The sequence below is a fragment of the Monodon monoceros genome, unplaced genomic scaffold (assembly GCF_005190385.1).
Source record: "Monodon monoceros isolate NGI ecotype Baffin Bay Population unplaced genomic scaffold, NGI_Narwhal_1 Super_Scaffold_13, whole genome shotgun sequence".
NCBI lineage: Eukaryota > Metazoa > Chordata > Mammalia > Artiodactyla > Monodontidae > Monodon > Monodon monoceros.
The window spans coordinates 57,383,723-57,397,385 of NW_021703769.1; the positions used below are offsets into that span (position 1 = coordinate 57,383,723).

Here is a 13,663-nt window from a genome sequence, read left to right on the forward strand (position 1 = left end):
GTTTCAGCATATGAATTTTGGGGGCACAGAGTTCACTCCCTAATGCCATTTTTCCCCCCCTGCATGGTAGGGTGCTGTGAAGAGCTAAGAGAGGGCTCCCCTCTGCTGACTGGTTCTGGGGGTGTTTGCATTTCTTCTTTATAACCTGTTATTAAAGAGTTTCGGTTGCTGAATAATCAGCCAACAGAATAAGCATTGGAAGCAGCAAGGTGAGGGAGAACGTGGCCAAGGAGCATGCAAGGGTGTGGCTTTGGCCCCTGACCTGCCTGCTTCAGTCCCACTGCCCGACTGACAAGGGTGTGACTCAGAGCCTCTTCCCGGCCCTCGATCCTGTCTGAAACAACCAACCTGCGAGGCAGGTGCTGTCAGTGCCCTCATTTAACACCTAGAGAGTTTGAGTCACTGGCCCCAGGTGACAGCTCTAGCAAGGCAGGAATTGAGAATGGGTTTCAGCCCAGGTGAACTAGCTCAGTGGTCCTCAGCTGGGGGTGACTGTGCTCCCAGTGGACATTTGTCAGTGTCTGGAGACATTCCTGGGGGGCGGGTGCTACTGGCATCTAGTGGGTAGAGACCAGGGATGCTGTTAAACATCCTACAACACACAGGACAGCCCCCAACAATAAAGGATTAGTTAGCCCAAAATGTCAACAGTGCCGAGGGTTAGAAACCCTGGTTTACCTCCTAATCATCCGGGCTTGATCACGAGCTTTATTTTCCAAGATGACTGCACCAAGCCCCAGGCCCTGCCTGCAGGAAGCAGGGAAGAGAAGACAAGTGATGGAATGTCTATGCCACAGGCAGGCCCTAGGTCCCCAAGACAGGTTTTAAAAAGTTTCTGATGGGTGGAGAGAGGTAGAGATGGTGGCATTCCTCCTGAGGAGGGAGGAGGGAGGAGGGAGGGATAGGAAAGAGCTGCAGACTGATGGCCACTAGATGGTACTGCTGTCCCAGGAAGCAGCCACTAGATGGTGCTGCTGTCCCAGGAGACTCTCCTTACGCGCTTCCCCATGTCTGTGAGTTGCCAAATGTGAGTTGACTCACTCTCCCTGAGTGGTTTCCCAACAGCTTTTGTTACCCTGGATATCAATTGCGTGTGGTTTCTGAAAACTCCGAGAGGGGAAGACCCAGCTCGCTGGTACGGGCCATGGACTCAGACCCAAGCAGTTCTGAGCCCTGGTTCTGCCGCAGACACCCCAGGTGTATTCTGGGGAGTGAACTCTCCAAGCTGCAGTTTCTGCATCTGTGAAGGAGAGATAATGCTAGTACCTGGTGATTAGAGTGGTTTGAGGATTGAGTGTGACAGTGGGCGTGCAGAGTGTAGGATCGGGTCTGGCAGGTGGAGGTGTCCACTTAGAGTTGGTTTTATCATGAAATCCAGCATTCCCCCAAATGACTGTTTTCTCATAACCCAGCTAACCCCAGGGCTACTGGATTGAAGAGGGGGTTGAAAATTCTGGGCTTTCTGGATCGTGTGGCCTTCCTTGTACTAGGACTAAAGAGGGTGCTGTGCTATAAGAAAACCCAGGCAGATGCTGCTGGCCATACAGGGGAGTCCATCAGAGTGCTTTCGTAAGGCCTGCCAAAGCAGCAGAAATTGCTCACAGTTTACAGAACTTGGATGTATGGGGGTGAGAAGGATGGGTGAGTTTTGCTTTTTTTTTTTATTTTCTAATTATAGAGAGAAAATGTCCTCATTATAAAACAACAACAACAAAAATCAAACATTAAAAAACTGTAGAAAGCAAAAGTTCTATAGACTCTCACCCTAAAAGTTCAGTGGACACATACGATTTTGCTGTTTGTTTTATTTTTCCCAACTTACTAGCGTATCTTAGATTTTTCATATTGTCCGTTCATGCATCCCTACCTTGTTTGGTTTAAGAGCTGCGTCTTGCTGGGCCATAACTTATTTAACGTGACCATGGGCGTTTAGGTGGTTTCCGGATTTTCATTATTACAAGCAGTCATTTAACGAGTGCACCTGGTGCCTGTTGGGTTTGGGGACCTAAGTGACAGAAGGCCTGAGAGCCTGAGATTACTTATAGACTCCTGGGTTTATTATAAAAAGAGACCACAGAAAGCTGGCCACACAGTAAGGGGGTAGTAGAAAAATCCCAGTCGATTAATAGAGGCACCTCTGCCACCCCCGTGGTGGCCTCACCAACCACAGTCATGTCGTGGAGGCCCTGGAAAAGTCCCTGCTGGGGAAGGATGGGAGCGTGTGGCTCTTCCACTTCAAGACTGCAGCCGAGAAGCCCGAGGTTGCACATCTCAAGCTGCCAGCATAGGCGTCTGTGCCCCTGGTGGCCCGGCAGCCACTAACCAGTCACAGTGGGGCTAACATTCCTTCTCCGGCAAGCCCATTCATCCCCAGCCAACCACAGCTGGCAAGACAGCATGAAAAGAAGTGCTCGAGGCATCAGCATCACCTGGCTGGTTGTTACAGGTGTGGATTCTGGGTGGGTAGATTGTGGACTGTTCAAGGAACAGGATACTATATAGCAGGAAGGAAGAAAAAGGAATGCACTGCTAGCACACATGCAGCAACATGGATAACTGAGATGTGGTGATTAGTGAAAGAGGCCAGACACCAGAGGGAGCTTCCTGTATGAGTCTATGTATATGAAGTTCAAGATCAGGCAAAGCGAGTCTGTGGTGCTGGAAGTTAGGCTAGGGGCTGGCTTTGGGAAGAGAGTATTGACGGGGCAGGGATGTGAGGGACCTTTCGGGGAGCTGGAAATGCACTGCCTGATCTGGGTGGTGTATTTATTTGCAAAAATTCATCAAGCTGGACACCTAAGGTTTGTGAGATGTGTGCGTGTGTGTGTATATACATATATATATGTATATATACACACACACACACAGGTACGAGTACTTAAGATTCATATATATGTACATTTTCACATATATCAAGCTACACACTTAGATTTGTGATATATGTAACTTCATTTTTTTTTACAAGATATTAAATATAGTTCCTTGTGCTATACAGTAGGTCTTTGTTATTTATTTTATATATAGTCGTGTGTATCTGTTAATCTCAAGCTCCTAATTTATCCCTCCCCCACCCCCCTTTCCCCTTTGGTAACCATAAGTTTGTTTTCTGTGTCTGTGAGTCTGTTTCTATTTTGTAAATAAGTTCATTTGTATCATTTTTTTAGATTCCACATATAAGTGATATTATAGGATATTTGTCTTTCTCTGTGTGACTTAATTCACTCAGTATGAAAATTTCTAGGTCCATCCTTGTTGCTACAAATGGCAGTATTTCATTCTTTCTTATGGCTGAGTAGTATTCCAGTGTGTGTGTGTGTGTGTGTGTGTGTGTGTGTGTGTGTGTGTGTGTATGTATGTATGTATCTATCTATCTCACATCATCTTTATCCATTCACCTGTTGATGGACACTTAGGTTGCTTCCATGTCTTGGCTTTTGTAAATAGTGCTGCTGTGAACATTGGGGTGCATGTGTCTTTTTGAATTAGAGTTTTCATCTTTTCCAGATATATGCTGCACAGGAGTGGAATTGCTGGGTCATATGCTAGTTCTATTTTTAGTTTGTTAAAGAACCTCCATACTGTCCTCCGTAGTGTCTGCACCAATATACATTCCCACCAACAGTGTAGGAGGGTTCCCTTTTCTCCACACCTTCTCCAGGATTTGTTATTTGTAGACTTTTTGATGATTGACATTCTGACTGGAGTGAGGTGATACCTCGTGGTAGTTTTGATTTGCATTTCTCTAATTAACAACGTTGAGCATCTTTTCATGTGGCTGTTGGCCATCTATATGTCTTCTGCCCAATTTTTGATTCGGTTGTTTTTTTTTTGATATTGAGCTGTGTGAGCTGTTTGTATATTTTGGAAGTTAAGCCCTTGTTGGTCACACTGTTTGCAAATGTTGTCTCCCATTCCATAGGTTGTCTTTTCGTTTTGTTTATGGTTTCTTCTGCTGTGCAAAAGCTTATGAGTTTGGTTAGGTCCCATTTGTTTGTTTTTGCTTTTATTTCTATTGCTTTGGGAGACTGACCTAAGAAAACACTGGTATGATTTATGTCAGAGAATGTTTTGCCTATGATTTCTTCTAGGAGTTTTATGGTGTCATGTCTTATATTTAAGTGTTTAAGCCATTTTGAGTTTATTTTTGTATATGGTGAGAGGGTATGTTCTAACTTCACTGATTTACATGCGGCTGTTCAGCTTTCTCAACACCACTTACTGAAGAGACTGTCTTTTCTCCATTGTATTTCTTGCCTCCTTTGTTGAAGGTTAATTGACTGTAGGTGTGTGAGTTTATTTCTGGGATCTCTATTCTGTTCCATTGATCCATATGTCTGTTTTTATGCCAATACCACACTGTTTTGATTACTGTAGCTTTGTAGTATTGTCTGAAGTCTGGGAGGGTTATGCCTCCAGCTTTGTTCTTTTCCCTCAGGATTACTTTGGCAATTCTGGATCTTTTGTGGTTCCATATAAATTTTAGGATTATTTGTTTTAGTTCTGTGAAAGATGTCATGGGTAATTTGATAGGGATCGCATTAAATCTATAGATTGCTTTGGGTAGTATGGCCATTTCAACAATACTAATTCTTCCAGTCCAAGAGCATGGGATATCTTTCCATTTCTTTAAAGCATCTTCAGTTTCCTTTCTCAATGTTTTAGAGTTCTCAGCGTATAAGTCTTTCATCTCCTTGGTCATGTTTATTCCTAGGTATTTTATTATTTTTTTTGACATGATTTTAAAAGGGATTGTCTTTTTTTTTTTTTTAACTTTCTCCTTCTGATATTTCATTTTAGTGTAAAGACATGCAACAGAGTTCTGTATGTTAATCTTGTATCCTGCTACCTTGCTGAGTTCATTTATCAGTTCTAATCGTTTTTGTATGGAGTCTTCACGGTTTTCTTTAGAGAGTATCATGTCATCTGCATATAATGACAGTTTTACCTCTTCCTTTCCAATTTGGATGCCTTTTATTTCTTTTTCTTGTCTGATTGTTGTGGCTAAGACTTCCAATACTATGTTGAATAGAAGTGGTGAGAGTGGGCATCCTTGTCTTGTTCTAGAATTTAGTGGGAAGGCTTTCAGCTTTTCACCATTGAGTATCATGTTGGCTGTGGGTTTGTCATAAGTGGTTTTAATTATGTTGAGATATGTTCCCTCTGTACCCACCTTGGTGAGAGTTTTTATCATGAATGGATGTTGAATTTGATCAAACGCTTTTTCCACATCTAATCATCTATCATCTGAGATGATTACGTGGCTTTTGTCTTTTCTTTTGTTGATGTGGTATATCACAGTGATTGATTTGCATGTGTTGAATCATCCTTGTGACCCTGGGATGAATCCAACTTGATCATGGTGTATGATCTTTTTTATATGTTGTTGGATTCAGTTTGTTGAGGATTTTTGCATCTATATTCATCAAAGACACTGGCCTGTAATTTTATTTTTTGTTAGTGTCTTTGTCTGATTTTGGTATCAGGGTCATGGTGGCATCATAGAATGACTTTGGGAATGTTCCCTTCTCTACAGTCTTTTGGAAGAGTTTGAGGAGGATCACTGTAAGTTCTCCTTTTTATGTTTGGTAGAATTCCCCAGTGAAGCCATCTGGTCCTGGACCTTTGTTTGCAGGGAGTCTTTTTTGTTTGGTTGGTTGTTTTTTTAATTACAGATTTTATTTCACTTCTAGTGATCGGTCTGTTCAAATTATCTATTTCTTCTTTTTTTTTTTTTTTTGCGGTACACGGGCCTCTCACTGTTGTGGTCTCTCCCGTTGCGGAGCACAGGCTCTGGATGCGCAGGCTCAGCGGCCATGGCTCACGGGCCCAGCCGCTCCACGGCATGTGGGATCTTCCCAGACACGAACCCGTGTCCCCTGCATCGGCAGGCGGACGCTCAACCACTGTGCCACCAGGGAAGCCCTATCTATTTCTTCTTGATTCAGTTTTGGTGGGCTGTATGTTTCTAGAAACTTGTCCATTTCTTCTAGGTTGTCCATTTTGTTGGCATATAACTCTTCACAGTATTCTCTTATGTTTTTTTTGTTTTTCTGCAGTATCGGTTGTTATTTCTCTTCTTTCATTTCTTATTTTGCTTATTTGGGTTCTCTCTCTTTTCTTCTTGGTGAGCCTAGTCAGAGGTTTGTTGATTTTGTTTATCCTTTCAAAAAACTAGCTCTTGGTTTTATAGATATTTTTTTCCTATTGTTTTCTTTATCTCTCTTTTATTTATTTCCTCTCTGATCTTTATTATTTCCTTCCTTCTGCTGACTTTAGGTTTTGTTTTTTCTTCTTTTTCTTTTAGGTGGTAGGTTACGTTGGTTTTGTTTGTTTGTTTTTTTTAGATTTTTCTTGTTTTTTGAGGAAGGGCTGTATCGCTATGAGCTTCCTTCTTAGGACTGCTTTTGCTGCATCCCATAGATTTTGTATAGTGTGTGTAACCTCATTTTTAAACATATTAAAATTCTTAGGACCCCACTTCAGATCTACTGCCTCCTCTCTTAACGTGGGCCCCAAGATTGACCTCAGGAATTGTTATAATTAGGAGATTTTGAAAACTACAGACATGACGTCCTACCTGCAAAGCCTGCTCTGAGACTGTGTTCTGAGGAGCACCCAGCCCACGCTGCGGCCCCTCTCACGACCCGTACTCCTGGATGGCTCTTAGTGTTGTGTTTGGTGATTCTAGCCTTTTCAGTATACTGTGATTGGCCTAAGTTATGTACCTCTTTGGCACCAAATAAAACTTAACAGTTTATTTCTGTTCCCCCCAAGGACAACAGTCATGGTAACCGGAGGACTGGTGGTGGAGGTTAGGAATCTCCAAGCTTTAGTGAGAAGATGAGGGGCGGCAGCTCATGTGATTGGGTGCTCCCTCTGTGCTCCTCCCTGCCCTCAGTGCTTTTTGTGCATTATCTCCTTTAATCCTCACAATGCCCTGCCCCACGAGGAAGGTCTTCTTGTTCCTGTTTTCAGACAGGGAAGCTGGGGAGTGGGGCAGGTAAGTGTCTTGCCCAAGGTCACCCAGCTAGGAAGTGACAGAGGCAGTGTGGGTCAAAGTTTACCTTTGAACCCAGTGCCTATGAGATATGAGCATGACAGGAAGCCCTGCAGGGCTTCTTAACACACGGAGTGCTGGGCCCTCCCAGAGATCTGAGTGGGAGGCCAGGGCTGGGGCCCAAGCCTCCCCACGGCTGACAAGCTCGTGTGCTGCCGGTCCCACGACCAGACTTTGAGTAACGAGGCTGTGCCCCACCCTGCTCCCCTGCTCCACCGCGTCTGCCCGTGGTACATGTGTGGGTCACGTCCTGCCTTTCCCTGTCAGTGGGGAGGCAGCTGGGATGGTGCAGAGCTCACAGGCTGGCAGCCCGAAAGGCAGACAGTGGGCATGGCAGCACTGGCTTCGCAGGGTGTCTGGTAAGGACTCAGAGGATAACGTGTCTGGCCAGGGCCCAAGACCAAGATTGCAGACAGTGGGCCCATGGGTCGCAGTGGGCCTGTAGACCCATTTTCACTGGCCAGCACAGCTTTCAGAATGAGTTGATCTAGTGGCTGACATTTCAACATCCAAGATACAGCATTATGATTTGTGTTTTCCAGCTTCCTTTGCACAGTTGGAAGCTCTCACCACGCTGGGCCTGCACTTCTGCAGGGGCTGGGCCCTGGGAGCTTAGCAGGGGTAGCCGCTCTCCTGTGGCTGCAGTGCCCACAGGGCCTCGTCATCATCCAGTTTTCATCCTTGGCCCCCATTAGTGCGTGGTATTAACACAGGACGTCGGACCTGAGTTTGAATTCCGTCTCTGACTTACTGTCTCTGTGTCCTCGGGCAGGTAATTAGCCTTAGTTTTTACTCATCTGCAAAATGAGGAAAACAAGGCCCTCTCTGCAGCAGCGTCGTGACGGTGAATGGTAATGTAAAGCAGTCAGCCTGCCTTATGGGAAGGAAAAAGCCACGCGGAGCCCTTTGTGGCATTCGAGGGTGACAGTGTGACTTTTGATGGCAAAATGGGGCCAGCTTTTATAAGATACAGTGCAGCTTACCCTCATCCGTGGGTGGTTTGTGAAAATACCCAAATACCAGCTCGTCTGCCCCACCCCCCGGCTCTCTTGTTGAACTCTGCCAGCAACGAAAGAAAATGCTCAAGTGTTCTTTTCTGTGGTGTGGGAGGCAGGGTGACCCGACTTTTCTCTGGCATTGCTCTTGAACTTTCTAGTGACTACACCTGGTGGCTGATTTCTTTGCTGGTTAAAGGTTAAGCTGCTCCCTATTAGCTTGACTGGTTCAAGTACTGATACATTCTCATGGTCATCTGCGTGTTCCTGGACTTTCTCTGCTTGCCTTCCCTCCAGCATGAATTAACTAACCTGTTTTCTTTTGTGTTTTTTTTTTTTCTCCCTCTAGATTATTTGCTCTCTAATAACTATGTAAATTCTATCATTGTCCATAAGTTTGACTTTTCTGATGAGGAGATTATGGCATATTATATATCGTTCCTGAAAACGCTTTCGTTAAAACTCAACAACCACACGGTCCATTTCTTTTACAATGAGGTAAGTAATTGCAGAGGGGCACATTTGGGTGGAAAGCTAGCCAATCAGAGCAGCCCCTTTGGTCTGGGTGGCCTCTGTTTACAAAGCACTTATGCATTCACTGTTTCCTCATTTTCATAGCAACACTGTTTGACCTTGGCATGCTTTAAATTTTTTTTTTATTTAACAAGCTACCTTTTCCATTTTTAATGTAAAATGCAATTTGCACTACCTGAGAGCATGATACTCTTGGTAGGGAGAAGTGCCCAGAAATTAACTTGGGGTCGTGTTCCTCTGTTGGCAAAACAGGAACTCCAGTCAGGCCCAGCTTTGCCACTTCCCTGCTGTGTGACCTTAGAGAAGTCCCAGTCCTCTGAACCTCAGTTTCCTCATCTGAGAAATGGGGATGTTAGTTTCTACCTCGGAGGGTTTTCCAGGGGTTGAATTAAATAAGCTGATGTCTTCAAAGCAACTAGTATGTACCTGGCTCCCTAAAACTGTACCCATTGCCATTCCTTATAAGCTAAAATCCCTGGTATTCCTTGAGAGAATCACTAACAATTTAAATAAATAAATAACTGTTGTTCTCACAATGAAGAGGAGCTTGAACAATCAGGTCAATTTATCTCACATTCCAAAAGGTACAGATGCTGGCTGTCCTGGGGCTGGCTCATCCTGTGGCTCGACCACTTCATCAGTGACCCAAGCTTTTCCATCTTCCTACTCTGCTGACCATACAGTTGGCATCTGTCTTGAGGCTCAACCCCTCATGGTCTCAGAATGGCTGCAGGAGCTCCAAACATCACATACTTACATGCCACTGCCGAAAAGCCTGATGAGATCACATCCCTTCTTGTGCCCCCTTCTAACTTTCCAAAAAACTTCTTTCCCAGAAGCCTCCCAGCAGACTTCCTTTCCTGTCTTGCAGGTCAGAGTTCTGCCACATTTCTCTCACAGTGTGTCTGACGTTGGGGAGTGGGCTGGCAGGGCAGTTCTGGCTCAGTCTCTCCGAGGCTGCAGTCATCTGAAGGCTGGGTTAGGGTCGGGGGATCTGCTTCCAAGGTGGCTTGCTCACATTGCTGACCATTTGGTGCTGGCCATCGGCGGCCGGCCTTGGTTACACAGGCTCCTCCAGGGTCTGCTTGAGTGTCCTCACAGCACGGCAGCTGGCTTCCCGTAGAACAAACGATCCTAAGAGACCAAGGCAAACTGTAATGCCTTTCAGGACTCGGCCTCGGAAGCCACATGCCATCACTTCCACTGTATCTTTAGGCCGCACAGGCCAGCCCTGACTTAGCGTGAGAGGACGCACAAGTTGTGACTTCAGGAGGAGAGGGTCATTGGGCCATCTTGGAGGCCACGTGCTGTCTGCATGGCAGGTGTCTTCTGATCGGTGGTAACACATGCTGCACAGCCTGTATTTGAAGTCAGACCATAGTCCCAAACATTTCCTCTGAGTTTGGGCAAAATTCATCTAGCTGTCTCCACGGGATGTGGCAACAGCAGCCTGCACCTTGACTTTCTTTGTCTAGATTTGTAGTGGCAAGAGCTGGCCTCAAAGGGGAGAAGTACTAGCTGCCAGTCACAAAGTGTGGGGCACTTTGGAAGATGGACATTGTGCAGCCCAGTGCCTGGCACACAGTTGGTGCTCACTAAACGTGTCCAGAGACCAGAGGCATGCTGTTCGCGTTCTCCCAGAGGCTCTCCCGGGCGGAAGAAAACCCACCTGCAAAGTTCAGACCAGAGAGGGAGCCAGATTGTTCCCCCACTCGGGTGCAGCTGGGCTTCTGTGCACCTGGTGGGGAGGGCAGAATGTGGGGATTCTGGGGCCCGAGTGATGCTTCTGGAAGAGTATCCTGCTGATCACCAGAGGAGTGGTAGGAGGCCGATTTTTGAGGTGGACTTAGTTTCCTTTTCTGTGGACCAGTGCAGTAGCTACCACCTGTTACGTGCACATCTGCTTCTAGTGCTCAAAGTGGCGTTGCCTTCATTAGACAGGTGTCACCTCGCTGTAGGTCATGGGTTCCCTCTTCCCCGCCCCTCACTGCCTGGGGGCTGCCCTCCAGTCTGATCCGGAGCCATGTGGAAGACTGGCCAGAAGAGGGCAGCAGAGTGCGCCGCAGCGTGCTGTAGCCCGGGTCCTGTGTGCCTTTTCCTTAGGGCTCCATCAGTGGAGTTCTTTGGTTCTGAACTGTTTTGATCTGTTCTGATGACCCCTTTTTAATGACAGAAGATTCCCGAGACCCTCCTTTTCCATGATAATGTTTACACTTTTAGTGTTTCCAAATAGGGAAATATATATTATAGATTCTGAATGTAGTCAGACTTTGCATTTGCCTTTTGTTAGTAGAAGCAGCATCTAATAATAACAACTAGCATTACTACCGAGTGCTCATTAGGTATCAGGTGCCAGGATAATCACTGTACCTGAAATAGTCTCATTTAATCCCAGCAACCATAAAGTGGGAATTATTATCCTCATTTTATAGATGAAGAATCGGAGGCTTAGAAATATTACATCACACAGCTAAGAAGTGGTAGGAAAGATCATGAACCCAGGCTTGGCATTTCCTGGACCCGCTTCTGTTTCTTCCACGGTCTCACCTTCCCAACCCTCCCCACATTCCCCATTGGGAGTGAACCACTGGCTTAAGGTTCACGTGGGTACTTTTTTTTTTTTGGTATTTTACTGAAGTCTCTGATAGGATTCAGAAAGCTGGGATAGGGGCCAGCCTGTCTTATGGGTCTGTAACTCATTTTCGGTACTTCTTGTGTTTTAGCACACTAATGACTTCGCCCTGTACACAGAAGCCATCAAATTTTTCAATCACCCCGAAAGTATGGTTAGAATTGCTGTAAGAACTATAACTTTAAACGTCTACAAAGGTAAGGTTCCTTATGAGCTCATGCCTCATCAGGTTTCTAACTTGACTGCTAGTGCTTGCTCTCCTGAGTCCATACAAACAATTCTCTGGTGGTAACAGAGCTCATTTATTGTAGCTGGGGCTGCCTGTCTCATGAAAGGTTGTCATCACTGAACATTTAGCTACCCCCTTACATAAATTTGTGTGCCACCACCTTCTGCATTTTAAAGCCCAACTCATTGCTGATACACAGAAGTCATGCATGTCCTAAGAGAGGCACATGTGGGACTCGGATCGGCCATGTGATAATTAGGTAAGGCAAAGCTGTCTTTGAAATGTGAGAGTTAAATTCTTGCCTTTGGCCTGTAAAATATACTTCAGTATAGCCAGGGGGTATGTGATCTTTAAATAATGTATGAGAGCATTTCTTGTCGCAAACAGCAGGGGGCAGTATTGCATTCTCAACCGGCTACAAAGCCCAACAACAAATTCCTCCTTTCTCCCAAGAAGTACTTAATGCCCAAATCATTGCCTCCAGGAGAAAGCCCTTCCGTGGCTCCCCGCCTGCACTAGCACAAAGGCTGGCTGGACACGAGTTTCCCGACCTGGAATTGCCCTCCAAGGCTACGGCCTCTCTGCCTAACACAGGGGTTATTTCCCATGTAGTCACCACCCTAGAGCTGGGACCCCATTTTCTCAGGGACCAATGTTTTGACCTTCATGAGTTATGATGTTATTAATTGAGATGACTCCTAATTGGGAGGGGGCGGGAGCTCCTCGGGGACTCACTTCAGCCTGGTTCTGGGGTTGCCTTAAATTGGAGAGCCTTTGAAGAGCCCAGAGGGGCCCATCCGGGGGTCGCAAACTGAGGACCTGAGGGCCAAATCCAGCTCTCAGACAGGTTTTCATTGGCTTAGATATTTTTTGAAAAAAAAATATAGTTGTCAATATTTAAAACTTGGGAGAGCTTGGGTAACAGTCTGGATTTCTGACTTGAAAATGTAGATGTGGCTGTTTGGGCCTACAGTCCTGCAGGGCAGTGGTGAGCTGACGCGGAGAAGCAGCTGCCCCCTTTGGGGTCAAGGCCTGTGCTGCCCCATTCACCCACTGGGCCGGCTGGCTTCGCTCACCAAGTTATTGTTGGCCAGCCTGTGGGCTTCTGAGTTTGCGACCTGGTCTGACTCCCAGTCTGGCCGCCTCCTGCTCTCTGCTCTCTCTGTTCTCTTCTAACCTGCGTCTTTCTGTCTAGACGCCTCCTGCCCTAGCTCTCTGCCCCTCTGAGCAGCTGTCTCACCCTCCCAGTTCCTAACCCTGTTAACTGTTGTCTGTTTTTTGCCTTTCCTTCAATGACGATTCCCGTGTTCCTTATTCCAGTGTCATGTAAGTTAATAACTTCTGGTTTTCTGCTTTCTTAACTTATCCTTACATGCAAATACAGGAAACTTGCTTGAGGATGGTGTAGTTTTCATTGTAGTCTAGCTAAATGCACTGCTGATAAGTAGGCTTCCTAAAGCACTATTTTTTTTCTTTTTTTTTTTTTGTGGTACGCGGGCCTCCCACTGCTGTGGCCTCTCCCGTTGCGGAGCACAGGGTCCGGACGCGCAGGCTCAGCGGCCATGGCTCACGGGCCCAGCCGCTCTGCGGCATATGGGATCTTCCCGGACCGGGGCACGAACCTGTGTCCCCTGCATCGGCAGGCGGACTCTCAACCACTGCGCCACCAGGGAAGCCCCTAAAGCACTATTAATGTCTACCTTTATTAATTGATTTTATTAATTATAAAAATAACGTAAGAACTACCTTGATGAGTATAGTTTTCTGCATAAGGTAACCATTTTAAAGTATTTCCAGGAAAGACAGAAAAGATTCAGATTATAGTAGAGGGCTTTTTATTGTGGTTTTGTTGTTGTTGTTAATATCCCCCAAGTTATATTTGGTAGCTTGACTTTTTTTTTTCCCCTCTTCTTTTGTGGATTTTCTCAGTGGATAACCAGGCCATGCTGCACTATATCAGAGATAAAACTGCTGTCCCTTACTTCTCCAATTTGGTGTGGTTCATCGGGAGCCATGTGATCGAACTTGACAACTGTGTGCAGACGGATGAGGAGTAAGTGATCCCCCAGGGTGCCTGTTAGGTAGACAGGGTGCTTAGGGGAGAATTCCGTTTTTGTAGAGAAAAAATAAACACTAGAACAAAATTTACCCACCTATGTGTTCGCGGAATATGGACTTCCATGCTCTGAAAGGTTCTGCCCATCTTTCCACTTTTC

The 13,663-nt window shown here is 45.8% G+C and overlaps 1 protein-coding gene across 7 annotated transcripts in view; it reads left to right on the forward strand.

The window, feature by feature from the left end:
* Positions 1-13,663, forward strand: part of CLEC16A (C-type lectin domain containing 16A) — a 210,929-nt gene that overhangs the window by 17,446 nt on the left and 179,820 nt on the right. For all 7 annotated transcript variants that reach the window (XR_003792983.1, XM_029219260.1, XM_029219257.1 and 4 more), the window contains exons 4-6: positions 8,402-8,550; positions 11,310-11,415; positions 13,377-13,500. Coding sequence is in view for 6 of the 7 variants with exons in the window: in XM_029219260.1 (XP_029075093.1) it covers positions 8,402-8,550; positions 11,310-11,415; positions 13,377-13,500 (379 nt within the window). In the remaining variant the exon portion in view is untranslated. The remainder of the gene's footprint in view (positions 1-8,401; positions 8,551-11,309; positions 11,416-13,376; positions 13,501-13,663) is intronic.